The sequence below is a fragment of the Ambystoma mexicanum genome, chromosome 4p, assembly GCF_040938575.1.
Source record: "Ambystoma mexicanum isolate Mex_15411 chromosome 4p, UKY_AmexF1_1, whole genome shotgun sequence".
NCBI classification, from domain to species: domain Eukaryota; kingdom Metazoa; phylum Chordata; class Amphibia; order Caudata; family Ambystomatidae; genus Ambystoma; species Ambystoma mexicanum.
In genome coordinates this window covers 507,747,883-507,762,936 of record NC_090927.1, presented here as the reverse complement: position 1 = coordinate 507,762,936, position 15,054 = coordinate 507,747,883, and the positions used below count along the sequence as shown (strand labels likewise).

Genomic DNA, 15,054 nt, shown 5'->3' with positions numbered 1-15,054 from the left:
GGTCCAGCCATGGTCGATTCACGATCCCTGAAACTATCCCGAGGTAAATGCTGCGGCTGCAATGACAGGCCAGAGGACGCCGACCGTGATCCCTACATCCATCACCGCCAAAGGTCTTTCAAGTCCACACGATCTTACTTGCAGCACCAAACACTTTGCATCAAGGTCTACCGCACACCTCACCTTCCTAGGACTTCCACCATCGAGGAAACGATCTTCGAAGAGCACTGTAAAGGTCGAAGCTGCTGTATCGACACCATTGTTCCACGTTTCCTCGAGGTTCTCCCTCGAAGGATACCATCGATGAACCGTCGAAAAAACTCTTCCACTTCAGGTACATTGAGGTGGTTGAACTTTTTAACCAAGAATCAAGGCTTATTGAGCATTTATAGACTGGGCTTGTTAACTCTTTTATTACAGGTTGCCCAGGTGGGGGGATCCTCATTCAGAATTGTGCATCTATATACAAATAAAGCATTCTACCATTGCTTAACCTTAACCTGTCTTCCTTCCTTATTATCTTTGCTGATACATCTTACTGAATGATGTGTATGCTCCATTATAAATGCCAGCAGTTGCTGCATTTTAAAGGAATCTAAAGTCTAAGGGCTTCATTCCGAGTGCGGCGGTAAGGGGTTAACGGCGCCGTTAAGGATGCCGGTGCCGTTAACCCCTTACTGCCGCATTCCGAGGTCCTTTAGCGGGTCCCGTTAAGGTAAAACCAGCCGCCCATAGCGGGAGCCGCTAAAGGACCAGGGAGCTAATATTATTATAAGTTATTAGCTCCCTCCCCATTCCCATTGATCCCTATGGGAGCTCGAATGGGAATGGGGATGGCTTCCCTGAATGTGGAAATACCAGGTCCTCCAAGGTTGGAATGACCCGGTAAGTCCCCATTCAGGGAACCCGGACCCGGTATGCGGTAAGGGGGTAGCCATGGTGCTAGTAGCACCATGGCTACCTCCAAACTCGGAATGAGGCCCTAAGTGTGGTACCACATATAATTGTATAGATTTGTCATTATAGAATTACCCGAGCAAAAAATAGTGTTATTGAATTTTGTATATATCTCTGAACCTTAGATTTATATAAAGAACTGTGCTAGCACATAACATAGTGTGTGGACATGCCTTTGTAGGGGCTTGGGGACTCACTGTACTTAGGAACCAGCCTGCATTACCTTCTGAGAGCTTAGCCTTGGTTGCTCGTCCATAGCTACCATATAGAGAACCTTGGCTGGGGTGTTCTGTGCCTCTACTCTGCCATATAGAGGGCGAAAGTACAGATACCCCCCTCCAGCCTGTACACATGCATCTACTCTTCCTTGGCAAAGTGATTGAAAAACAGTACAATTTGTTGCAGGAACCAATACTGTTTTAGACAATTATGTATCACTGAGGTAACTTCCATCCAAATTATGGATGATGCTCTACACACCTTGAACAAAAGGGACACACACACACACACACACACACACACACTGTTTTGGTTCTTAATTGCAGAGGAGAAATATTCCCAAGCTACTACCCCCACCCTCTCGCTCCCACCACAACAATTCCACCCCACAATCTCTTGGACGAGGAATAGGCTGTTTAGATAATAACATTGTGTTTTATTTAAAATAATAAATCAAGGACTTGAAGGTGGTCCATTAACTTACAATGCTGGGGACTTACCCCCAAAACTACAAACGAATACAGTCATCTTGTCTACAGAAAGGAAAACATAATCTGCCTGCTGTTCTCTCACTAAGGTGTTCATTCAAAATAAAATATACTTAAATATACATTCTTATACCAACTTATTCTCTATTAGCTGGTTGTCTGATGTGCGTATCACAAAGTTTGTATAGTAATCTTACCTCGCATTTAGCCTGACTGTGTCTAGTTAGCCATATCTCACATTTAGCCTGATTGTATCTATTGAGCCATATGTCGCATTTAGCCTGATTGTGTCTAACGAGCCATATCTCGCATTTAGTCAGATTGTGTCTAGTGAGGCATATCTCGTATTTAGACTGATTGTGTCCAGTTAGCCATATCCCACATTTAGTCTGACTGTGTCTAGTTAGCCATATCTTGCATTTAGCTTGATTGTGTCTAGTTAGCCATATCCCACATTTAGACTGATTGTGTCTAGTGAGCCATATCTCGCATTTAGCCTGATTGTGTCTAACGAGCCATATCTCGCATTTAGTCAGATTGTGTCTAACGAGCCATATCTCGCATTTAGTCAGATTGTGTCTAGTGAGGCATATCTCGCATTTAGACTGATTGTGTCCAGTTAGCCATATCCCACATTTAGTCTGACTGTGTCTAGTTAGCCATATCTTGCATTTAGCCTGACTGTGTTTAGTTAGACATATCTCGCATTTAGCCTGATTGTGTCTAGTGAGGCATATCTCACATTTAGCATGACTGAGTTTAGTTAGCCATATCTCACATTTAGCCTGATTGTGCTTAGTTAGCCGTGTCTCGCATTTAGTCTGATTGTGTCTAGTGAGCCATATCTCGCATTTAGAGTGACTGTGTCTAGTTAGCCATATGTTGCATTTAGCCTGACTGTGTTTAGTTAGCCATATCTCTCATTTAGCCTGATTGTGTCTAGTTAGCCATATCTCACATGTAGCCTGATTGTGTCTAGTGAGGCATATCTCACATTTAGCATGACTGTGTTAGTTAGCCCTATCTCACATTAAGCCTGATTGTGCTTAGTTAGCCATATCTCTCATTTAGCCTGATTGTGTTTAGTGAGCCATATCTTGCATTTAGCCTGATTGTGTCTAGTTAGCCATATGTTGCATTTAGCCTGACTGTGTTTAGTTAGCCATATCTCGCATTTAGCCTGATTGTGTCTAGTGAGGCATATCTCACATTTAGCATGACTGTGTTTAGTTAGCCATATCTCGCATTTGGCATGATTGTGTTTAGTTAGCCATATCTCACATTTAGCCTAATTTTGCTTAGTTAGCCATATCTCGCATTTAGCTTGATTGTGTCTAGTTAGCTATATCTTGCATTTAGCCTGATTGTGTTTAGTTAGCCATATCTCGCATTTAGCCTGATTGTGTCTAGTTAGCCATATCTCGCATTTATCCTGATTGTGTCTAGTGAGACATATCTCACATTTAGCCAAATTGTGTCTAGTGAGCCATATCTCACATTTAGCACGATTGTTTTTAGTTAGCCATATCTCGCATTTAGCCTGATTGTGTCTAGTTAGCCACATCTTGCATTTAGCCTGACTGTGTTTAGTTAGCCATATCTCACATTAAGCCTGACTGTGTTTAGTTAGCCATATCTCGCATTTAGCATGATTGTGTCTAGTGAGCCATATCTCCCATTTAGGCTGATTGTGTTTAGTTAGCCATATCCCGAATTTAGCCTGATTGTTTTGTAAACAAAAAGTTTTAAGTGTTACTGCATTTACTGTTGTGCCCCTATTTTAGGCCATTCTCCTTCTATCCAGGTATCCCAAATCTAGGTATTACTACATTTAGGTGAATTGTGCAAACTAGCCATATCTCGCACTTGGGAAAATTGTCTTCTTGCCCTATTTGATTTTTAGATAAACTGTGTTAGCTAGCCTTATCTCACACTTAGGCGAATTGTGTTCTAGCCCTATTTGATTTTAGATCAATTGTGTTAGCTAGCCTTATCTCACACTTAGGCGAATTGGATACTAGCCCGAGTTGAATTTACACCAACTGTGTTATTTAGCCATATCTCACACTTAGACAAATTATGCTCTAGCCCTATTTTAATTTAGGCCAACTGTGGGGTCTGGTGGTGCCGATTAGCCATCTCTCACACTTGAGCAGATTGTGTGAGTTAGCCAATTCTTGCATTTGTGCGGGCTGTGTTGGTTAGCCATATCGCACACTTATGCGAATTGTGTTTAGCCCTACTTGAATTTAGACTTGCGTTAGTTAGCCATATTTCACACCCAGGCTAAAGGCAGGAAACAAACTTTCGAAAGGCAGGCAATTGTGCCAGGAACCTCAACAACCATAAGTAAGACAGAACCCAGAATCAGACGAATTGGTAAAACTACTGCATGGGGAGAAACTAGGACCCCTAACAAGGCATGCCCATCATCTACCATTCCTCCACACAACTACACAAATCAACTCATCAAGGCTGCACAGAGCGTGAGAACTCTGCCAACCACCGACCCGACTCAGCCTCTCTCAACACAACCTACTTTACCCATGGAAAGAAAAATAATTAGGAAACCACCACTGAAAGAAACCCAACCCAAAACCAACAAGGCGGACAACCACAAGGCAGACAGAAACACAGAATAATTAACACAGGAGGGCCTACGCCCCTGGGATCCCAAACAACCTCAGATCACGGGAAGCCACTCGCAACCGTGTGGCAACCTGAAAAATACCAGAAGACCAGACCATGCCACATCAGAGAATCAGCCGACGCTAAAGAAAACAACAAGAAAGGATAGCCAAAAGGGAACCACAACAGACCCGTACACGGACAAACTCCAGAACATCTTCAGAACGCAGAGCCACGACTATCACAGGAATAAGAGCCACTCAGAAAACAAGACTAAAATCACTCTACATTACACTCTACATTACACCATACCTTGCAAAACAACTGGATCGATAGAACAGATGCCCATACACGACAGCAGGATACCAGGACCCCATAGGAAAAAGCAGAAACAACTGGAAAGATGAAAAGCTTCACCCTCACCCCAAGAGAACCACCAAGAGAACCACCAAAACCATCCTGAATCGGAGGAGGAGTCGGAAATGGCCATGAGTCCAATTAGAAACCTACCCGACCTATTCAACGACGAAACAAGAATAGCTGAACACTGTCAACAACCCAAAAACGATAAGGAGAACCACCAACAAAACACTCAAAGATGCAAACCAGAACAAATCAATTGACTACAAAGAGAAAACTACACTGCAACTTACTCATCGCCAGATCTATGTCCAAACATGCAACTGAGATCTACGACCTACACTGTGATGGGGGAATTGACAGAAACCTAGCTACCTGAAAACTACAAAGTCATACTACACTGATGCCTACTTGATAACTTCAAATGCAAACAGGTGAACAGAAAAGGAAAACAAGGGGGGTACTTGCAGTAGCCTACAAAGAACACCTACAAATTAAAACAGCTAAGCCTTTAAACATCCAGAACTGAAAATCTCCCATCCTCCACCTTACCAGAGGCCAACAATCAAACCTGACATTCTTACTTGTCTACAGGCCTCCAAACTATGACAACGCCTTTACAGACACCTTCATAGAAGCAGTCCCTAATCTAGCCATCAAGCATGATCATACGATCATTCTTGGGGACTTCAACATAAGAGAACCCCAACTCACAGAAAACCTTAATCAAGCAACACGAGACCATGAACCTTTGACAGATGGTGAAAGGAGTGACACACACAGCAGGACCTACCCTGGATGCCATCTTCGTCAAAATAAAAACTGATCACAACAGCACTGCCCATCCAAATATTATGGAGTGACCGCCTCAAGATCCCTTTTGTGATCCAAACACCATCAAACCCATCCATAAATCCACTAAAATACCCACTAATTTGAAAAAGAAACTGGAAAACCATCAGGAACATTAACCTATAAGAACAACTAGAAACCGCAAAGCCAACGGCCATATCATTGGATGGGACAGACACAGACGGAAAAGCAAACCTGATCCAGGAATGGATTGCAGAAACAATAGATGCCTTCTGCCCGGAAAAGCGCCTCACCCCATCAAGAAAGAAAGCAGTGGCTAGATGTTTTATGCCCCACCTAAACAAATGATAAGAACTAACTGCAAACTAGAACATGATTGGAGGAAAAATTACGAGGCAAGATAAAAGTTTAAAATGTTGACTACAAATTCGATCATACAAATCTGAAATTCTCAAAGCAAAAAAGAAGCACTACAACGACTGGATCAGAAAAGCCACCAACACCCAAAGAGAGCTATTCAACATCTTAAATGAGATGAGAAACCCCACCCGGATGCAACAACTCACCAGTACCCTCCCAAAAACTATGCGACAATCTTGCAGATCACTTCAAGAACAAAATCACAGACATACACTGAGTCTTACAAGGCAGACCAATCGACCAAACAATGCACCAGCTACTACCAGCCCGTGGACCACAAAAAAAAATAGAGTAACGATAACACAAAAGGGAATTTCTCTGTCTCTGGAAGGAACTGGAGAAGGCCATCCTGACATGTTTGTTATTGTCTTTTATGTACAAGCAATACAATCTACCACTTCTAAATTTCCCATATTTCTATAAGGTTCAACTCATTTAGTGTGTTGGATTTATTAGTATCTGTGGTTCGCTCGCAGCAACATGGTAGATAAGATATTAATACTTATGATGTATTCATCTCATTTATCAATTGTATTCAATATATGTAATTCGTTCCTGGTGGGAAAACTTCGGCTGGTGTTATAAAAAGAGTAACAAGGCAGATTCCCCAGTGGACCACTGCCTTCCAGACATCGACAAATCCATCCTCGCACAGGACACACCATCGGAATACTACCCAGACCTTTACAATCAATCATTTACAACAGGGAGAGTACCAAGAGCATTCAAAATGGCCTACATCAGACCTCTGCTCAAGGACACAATGGGCAATGTGGGAGAGCTCTTAAACTATAGACCAATCTCAAACATCCCATACCTAGCAAAACTATTAGAAACCTACATCTATAAACAACTACTGGAGCACGCTGAAAATAACCATCTACTGGACCAGGCACAAGTAGGCTTCAGACCCTTGAGAGGAACATAGACAGCACTAGTCTCAATATGTGATGATTTAAGGATGAACACCGATTCCAACACCAAATCAGCACTGCTATTACTAGATCTCTCAGCTGCCTTTGACACAGTTAACTACAACATCCTAATAAAAAGACTGGAAGAAACAGGGCTCACTGACACAGCGGTGTTCTGGATAAAATCTTTAATCTCGGAAAGAACAGAAACAGTTGGGTTAAAACCTTTCAAATCTGCACAAGACACCACCTGCGGAGTACCCCAAGGCTCATTGCTATCACCCATACTCTTCAACATCTATATGACACTGCTAATCAACCTCATCAAAAAACTCAGGCTAACATGCTACAACTACGTTAATGATATACAAATCATCTTCAAATACAGTGATATACAAGAAGATAATAGACTGTCTCAAGGAACTCTACCAATGGATGAACATCAACAAACTCAAAATTAGCCCAGACAAAACTAAAATCATGAATGCACCTGAAGACAGAGGAAACAATCAGCGGACACCATGGCCCAAAGTACTGGGAACCCCACCGACAACATTTGCAGCTGTGAAAAACCTTGTAATCATCATGGACAAAGGGTTAACATTCCTCTCATTCACACACAAAACACTGGCCATCATATCCCTCATCATGTCCAGGATAGATTATGCAAACAGCACATACCTTGGAATGCTAGACTGCCTACTAAGGAAACTGCAACAAATACAATACGCAGCAGCATGACTTCTCCTTAAACACAACAGCAGAGATCACATCACACCAACTCTTAGGATGTTACATTGACTCCCGGTCAAAAAAGAATCACTTTAAAAACAATGGGCCTCATTACAAGTTTGCTGGTCTGGAAACAACGGTACCGGTAAGCTTGCTCGTACCGTTGTTTCCGGGCCGGCAGACTACGAGTTCTGCGAGCGGGTGCCTTTCAATTCCCGAGAAGCTTGGGACCGCTGAGGTGACAATTAAGGTAAAACCCAGAAAGGGCAATGGGGGGGAGACAAAGATCACAACTGCCACTGGTGAAGCAGTTGAATGAATTTCATGGGTAGGAAATGTGACACACTTAGACTTCAGGGGTGGGAATTGTGATGCACTTGAAATTATTTTGAAATAATGCCCACTATGTGTGGCAAGTTGTGTTATGGCTAAAAAATGTTTAGATCAGCTCCATGGATATGGGTTCTGGGAATTACTCAGCTTCCCTGTTGAAATATGTGGAAATCCCTATTAGCTAGGAGCTTTTATTTTAGAGAGCAAAACACATGTATCTTTTAAACTGTCACAGAAGCACGAGACTAAGAAATTGAAATGAAAGAGGAATGCGCTAATTGATTTTAGTTGTCTTTAGGAGTTCACTTAGAGCAGAATACCTCTATTTCTTGTTACTTGAAAAAAACTGGTAATTTTAATTGACAATATTTTTTTTTGGGGAATGTAAGGGAGATACAAGCAATCTTTAAGAAGAAGCAGAACTCTGTTTATATTGTTTGTTTTATGTAAACTATGGTTTTCACAAGTCAAGAAAGTTTATCAATCCTTGTGGATCCATGAGATACATTGTATAGCACCCTCGCAAACCCAGATATAATGTGCTCTTGTGAAAGCCAAGGGAATGAATCCATCACTTGTATCTGGCAGACATAAATATGCCCTGCAGAATTGTAGATTCTAGGAGAATATATATTTAAATATATTTCACAAAGCTTCATTACTGTTCCATTTTGCTATCTCATTGTTCCATAGTTAATGAATGGAATGGAGATTTTCCAAACCCCTTGTGTAATAAAGTCGTGATTTTATTAAAGACACAGAGGAGAGCATTATGCTTCTCTTTCTTTATTTTCCCAACAGAAGCAAAATGGAGCAGCATTTAGAACCAAGAACTGTATTAATAAACCAAAGAAAAAATAAGCTGTTCAGTTCCACAGCCACTAGAATAACTCCTGCTACAACTCCCATAATTCCTGATACTGATAGGAAACATAGGAAGTGATGCAGCCTTCGCTCTCATGTGCCCTTCTGCACCATTGGACATGTCCTCAGGCCCATAAACTGCCTGCTTGCTGGAATTTCCTCCTTTTTCTATTGCTGTGAGGGCTGTGTGAGGGGTCAGAAATGCGAGACGGACACAAAGGTATAGTTTTCTTAATGTTTGCCATGTTATTTCAATTAAAGTGGCGAGATAAATACCTATCTATTCCTATCCTAATGAGAATAGCCCTACCTAGCAAACGAAACTCAACTAAAGAAACATGACCTAGTGTCCAATAGTTTCTGACCCTCACACTAATACATACAACACAAACGTACAAGGAATATTTGGCTGACTTCAGTTCAACAAAACATGGTAAAAGTTAAAACTAATAATTTTTAGAAAGTACCCCTTGTGACCAGGGTTAAACTGCATTCCCCTGGATACATTCAGGAATACCCCTGGGCAAGTTTTAATTCAACAAATATCTGTTCAGTTCAACACAAAATGTATTTTCCATCCACTGCATCTTTTCTACTTTCCAAAGAAAATTTATTTTCCACACGCACTGATTCAAAAACCAAAGCAATTGTTCTCTTTAACAATATCCTTCTTGGTAAGGCAAGTGTCTCTTTCACAAACACTAGTACATAAATCAAGGCAATTGTTTTCTTCCACACAATGTATTTCACAAGTTTCAGAATAATTCTTAACACATCACAATGATTCTTCTAATGAAATGCGTTTGACAAGATAGCACACCTACTGCCTTTTGTTGCTGCAACAGTTTGTCAAAATGAAATTTTGATCAATGTCTCTTCACAACTTCTTTTTACCACAACCACACTTCTTCCAATCAACTGTTTCTTTCCTGGTCTACTCTCCTGCCAGGCCTAATTCTAAATGGTCCCTTTCCTGGTCCCAGGAAGAAGAAGATACCTCTTGGCTGTTGGCAATGTGGGTTACAGGTATCTCCAAGTTGCCTTCTCAAAAATGAAGAGTTGATTTTACATTACGGCTAAGACTTTTACTCAAGATAGAATCATAGCCGTTAGAGGATATCACATTAGATTTTGAAACTCCCAAGGTGTGTAACTTATTCTGTTGAGATAACTTTTCACAGAAAGTTTCTTGGGTTGTCTGATGGGAAGGATTTGTGCAATGATCACAGGCCATCAGATACTTGGGAATTACGGAAAACTGATCCTCACCCAGAGATGAATACTGCGTCCCTCCCAAAGGAGTCACCACTTCCTTCTGAACGCCATCTCCTCCCATGTGATCCTCCCTCATGATACCACCCCCATAGTTAGGATCAGGTAGCATCTGCCTTACCCTGGCAACATGGGAGGAGATCTTAGGATGGGGTTTAGTGATGACTCCGGAGGAGTCATCACTGCGGTTTCTCAGAACTTCAACCGTAAACATCCAAAACTCCCAGCAATGCCAGCCTCTGACTCTTCCTGTAACTGCTGAGCTGCAGAACTGTGGTCAACCCTACTCCTCCAAATTCTCAGGACGTGTATTGAATAGAAAACCACCTTATTACACCAAGCCTGTGTGTGCAGTGCAAAAGAAGCACATATCACCAGTCATCATCCTCAACAACTGTTGACAATATCAAGCAAGCAGCCATGGACACCCTGCGCAAATTGTACTGCCTGGAACACTCGCGTTGGCGGGCAGGAATGATGCACACCTCTGTGTCTTTAATAGAATGAAGACTTTCTTACACAATGGGTTTGGAAAATCTCCATTCTATGTCAAGACCAGAGGTGAGCATTATGCTTGTTCTTTGAAGACCTGTTCGCCCGACCAGTCTGCTGTCTTCATAATGTCCTCAAGACGGACTCCCACCTAGAAACCCTTGGAGGCCATCATGCCTCTGGTGGAATGAGCACAAAATACTTTCGTATCTATATCGTCCGCCTTCAGAACCCACCAGACCCGCCTCGCCAACGTCAATAAGGAAACCAGAAGATGAGCAGCTGGTCTTTACTGTCCATGCGTAAAGCTGCCGTAGCTCCCTCGTATTTAAGGCATCAGACTATGTACAATTTGGGGTGCGAAGGAACCGCCGGGTAGGAAATCACCCTGGAGTCGCATTTTGTCCAACAGTAACTACATTGTCCAGCGAGAACGCTCTGCCCAACAAGTCAAGCACTTACATGTCTGATACCCTTCTGCATGACACTAAGCACAACAAGGTTGTCTGTTTACATGACAGAGCCATTTTGGACAATGTCTTGTTGTCGCCCCACGACTGGAACAAATTTAGGACAATGTTAACATCTCATAGGGATGCGTACCTGGCCATCGGGCGAGTCGTCAACCTAGAGTCTTTGAGGAGGTTGCAGACTAGTAAGTGCTCGCTCCCTGAAGCTCCCTCCACTGGTGCATGTCTGGCCAAAATGACTGATCTATAAGTGTTGATCATTGATAGGCTTTCCCATTGAAAGAAAGCTCAGCAAGATAATTCAGGACACACTGCAGGGGAGCTGAAACAGGATTTAAACTTCTGACCATGCACCTGACCAGCTACGCCAGATCGACCAAGCGGCTCTGTAGCATTTCTTGCTGGATGATGGCTGGGACTCCTTAATGAGCTCCTCGGACTTTCTCTGAAAGGCCAGGATGAAGCCAGTATGCCCAGAAATCCTCCACACTACCAGCCTCAGGGATGAGGATTCCCTCGAGGGTCTGTCAGGAGATGATTGCTCTAGGGTAGTTGGATTGGAAAATTCATAAAAAGTTCCAGAACTACTGGAAGCCACACTTGCGACCTCCAGAGTGGCGTCATCAGGATTAATTCTGCGTCAACCTGCTGCACTGTCACCAGTGTCCTAGCTATGCAAGCAAACGGGGGAAAGCATATTGGACTCTGGAATTCCAAGATTGTAGAAAAACATCCACCGCTTCTGCCCCGGGGTCTGGGCTCTAGCTGAAGAACCATGGCAGTTGAGTATTAAGCTGAGATGCAAACAGTTCTCTTTGCAGAGCTCCCCAACTTATTGTCCAATTCTGTGAAAAGACATGGATCTAGCCTCCAGTCACTAGAATCACCAGATACCTGGAGTTCCAGTCCACTATTACATTTGAAAGACCTGGAATATACTCTGCCATGACCGTCAGCTTCTTTTCGAGGCAGTACTGTCAGAAATCCTTTGCGATCTCTGCTAGAAGTTTGGACCTAGTGCCACCCAGCCGAGTTTATGTAGTATACAACCGACACATTGTCCATCTTTAGCCAAATGCAGCAGCTCACTCTCCCTTGCGCTAGGGCATGATTGCAAAGGACCCCGCCAGCAGCTCTAGGCAATTGATGTGAAGAGAGAGCTCTTGCTGAGACTATTTCCCCCTGTCGAGGTAGGATTGGATCTGTAGATATGCGGCTCTATCTAAGATTTTGAGGAGGAACGGGACAGTTGTTATGGGCCTATAGTTGGTTGGGACATTAGGGTCCAGATTTTCTTTTTTTAGGAGGGGTAGTATCCAGGCATCTTTGAGGTTGGTAGGCACAGAGCATGATTTAAATGATTCGTTGATAAATGCTGTGATGAAAGGGGCTATTTCAACACAGCCTCTTTAATAATTGGGGCTGGACAAGTGTCACCAAGGCAACGAGACGGTTTAAGAGACGTGATGATATTCTTAGTTTCTACCGTAGAGATGGCTCTGAAGCTGAATTGGTTAAGAGGTTTAGTTTGGTTGGTAGCAAGTTCCTGAAGGATGGTTTCTTGTGTGGCGAGGGCGATATTGTGGAGGATTTCTTGGCTGATATTTTGTCTTGTAACATTGTGATTTTGTTACATAAGGCCTTTTGAATGTTTGTGCACCAGGCTTTGTCTTTGGTACAAGAGTCTATGGGTGCAATTGGGGATTCTAGTTCTCTCAGAATGGAAAAGATTTCCCTGGTATTCTAATTCGCTTTTTTGATTCTGTCGTTAAAAGTATCTTTTTTTGCCTGAATGATTTGTTTTTTGTAGTTGTTAGTAAGGGTAGTGAGGAGATTTTTGTTATGGGGAGAATGTTTTTTTCTCCAGCAGGCTTCTGCGTGTCATTTCTCTTTACGTAGGGCTTTTAGTGTAGGATTGAACCAGTTATTAAGATGGGCAATGGGTTTAAATTTGGTAGGCTTCAGCGGCGCAATGGCGTCAATTGCTGAGTTGATGGTGTTGTTGTACAGGTCAGCTAAATCATTAGGGTTAGTGATTAGGCTGGAATGATTAGTGATAGGTTGGATCAGTGGGAGGAGGTTTGAGAGTGTTATATTTTTTTTGCAGCGGGTGAGGGTAGGAGGAGCATGTAGTTTAGTAGATTTAGGTTGGGGCAGGTCTGAAATGGTCAATGAGATCAAATAGTGATCAGTCCATATGCACGGTTCGATTGCCGTTATGAGGGAAGCGCAGTTGATGTCTGCGACCCAGTCCAATGTGCGGCCTTTAAAGTGCGTGGGGCCGTTATTCCATATGGTGAGGCCTGCTTTCAGGATGGTGTTGGCTATGGTGGAGGCATTGGTGTCTTTTGGGTCATTGTAGCCTAAGTTGAAATCGCCTAGTAGAATGATTTGTGTTCCTGGTTTGGCATTAGTGTTTAAGAGGGTGGTTACGTCTTCTTCAAAGGTGCCTAGTGGACCAGGGGGTCTGTAAATAAGGTGTACCGTAATAGTATGAGAAGGGGACATTTCTAGTTTTAGGAAGAGTAGTTCAGCTGATGGCATAGTGATTCTGTCTATTTCTTTGATGGTGAGGTTGGCTCTGCAGATGAGAGCTATGCCACCTCCTTTGGAAGTTTCTCTGTCTTTTCTGAATATGGTGAAGTTCGGGGGTATGGCTAGCATAAGGGCAGGGCCAGCAGCTTTGTGTAGCCATGTTTCAGTAACATAGTATCAGCAATTTCAGAGGCGTGGGCAATTAGAGATCTAGCGTTGATGAGATCTCCCTTGAGGTTGTGTGTTACTTTAGAGTTATTGCTAGTGTGTACCTTGTTAGGCAAGGTTTTAGGAGATTTGGTGCAGGGTATTTGATTGCAACTGGGTTTCCTAATGTGCGTGTTACAGTAGGTCCCACTATGCAGCAGCACACCAACTCTCACCCCCCCCCCCAACTTATGCTCCAGGGTATGTCAGCCAGCCACACATGCCCATTTTCAGTGCAGCACATCAAGCGATAAGCGAATCAGAACAGCGACCTACAGGATCATTGATTTTCAACAAGTGATGAGAGTGTTGTCATGAATGGGTACTTTTTGCTAGTCATATATAATATTTATGCCATAGGCCTGGAAACCTGTTTGCTCTTGCATTTGCGTACTTTGTGAGTATAACTAAATCATGCATTCATCAATATTGTAGTGAAATAACAATAATCATATTTTCCCCATTTGGAAAGACTACAGATATCGAAAAACACATATTGTTCGTAGATTTATTTTGATGGATTTTTCACCTACTTTCTTCAAGATTTTGTTTCTGTTCACTAGATATTTACAACAACAATTTGGTGATATATACGACACTTCATAATGGAATGTTCCAACTTTTAAGTACTGTAAAAAACCAATGCACTCAATTGTTCGACCTCCAGTCTGCGGTATTAAACCCATGTAACACAGAATAATGCCACAACTGTGTTCGTCCTCCCAGCACTCTGTTCTCACCACACAGAATAATCTTATTCTTATCGCACTTTAGGTATTATCCATCTGCCCAGTGAGTCTGTGGCTCCCTGCATAATGATTTCCAAGCGAAAGATCTGATTTTCTTGGTAATATTTTCTTTTTTAGGTGAAAAAGGTGCTGGCGGTGATGCGGGTCCCCCTGGTCCCAATGGAGAACCAGGTAAAGCTAGCATTCACTAAAATATGATTAACAGAAAATTAGTATGATTGTCATTGTTTGTATGTGAGTGTTACACAACCAAGTCATTTGTACACATTGGGTCACGCAGGAGAACTCACATACTTGTGTTTTTCATGGCCAGGAGGTTATGGTATGGTTTGAGTAAGTGATTTAATTTAAATAGTGTACCCAGACATCTAGACATCTTTATGGTGCTTGATTAGTGCCAATGAGGATTCTTAAGAGGAAATCATTTCCTATAAGAGCTTCCGAATTTGAATAATAGAGGCTAATTTCTCTGTATCAGAGGCAGCCCATGTTAGGGAATTTCTAAAATATGAGTTACAAATGCTCAGAATTTGTGGAGCAGGTTTCCTGCACAAACTACTGATGACTACCCCAGAAACCCACTTGAAGAAATCACATTTGG

General features: G+C 42.4%; 1 protein-coding gene across 1 annotated transcript in view; it reads left to right on the top strand.

Annotated features, from left to right (window-relative positions):
* The window catches only part of COLEC11 (collectin subfamily member 11), a 215,340-nt gene that overhangs the window by 163,397 nt on the left and 36,889 nt on the right, over positions 1-15,054 (top strand). The window contains exon 4 of the mRNA XM_069606024.1: positions 14,571-14,624. Within this exon, the coding sequence (XP_069462125.1) occupies positions 14,571-14,624 (54 nt within the window). The remainder of the gene's footprint in view (positions 1-14,570; positions 14,625-15,054) is intronic.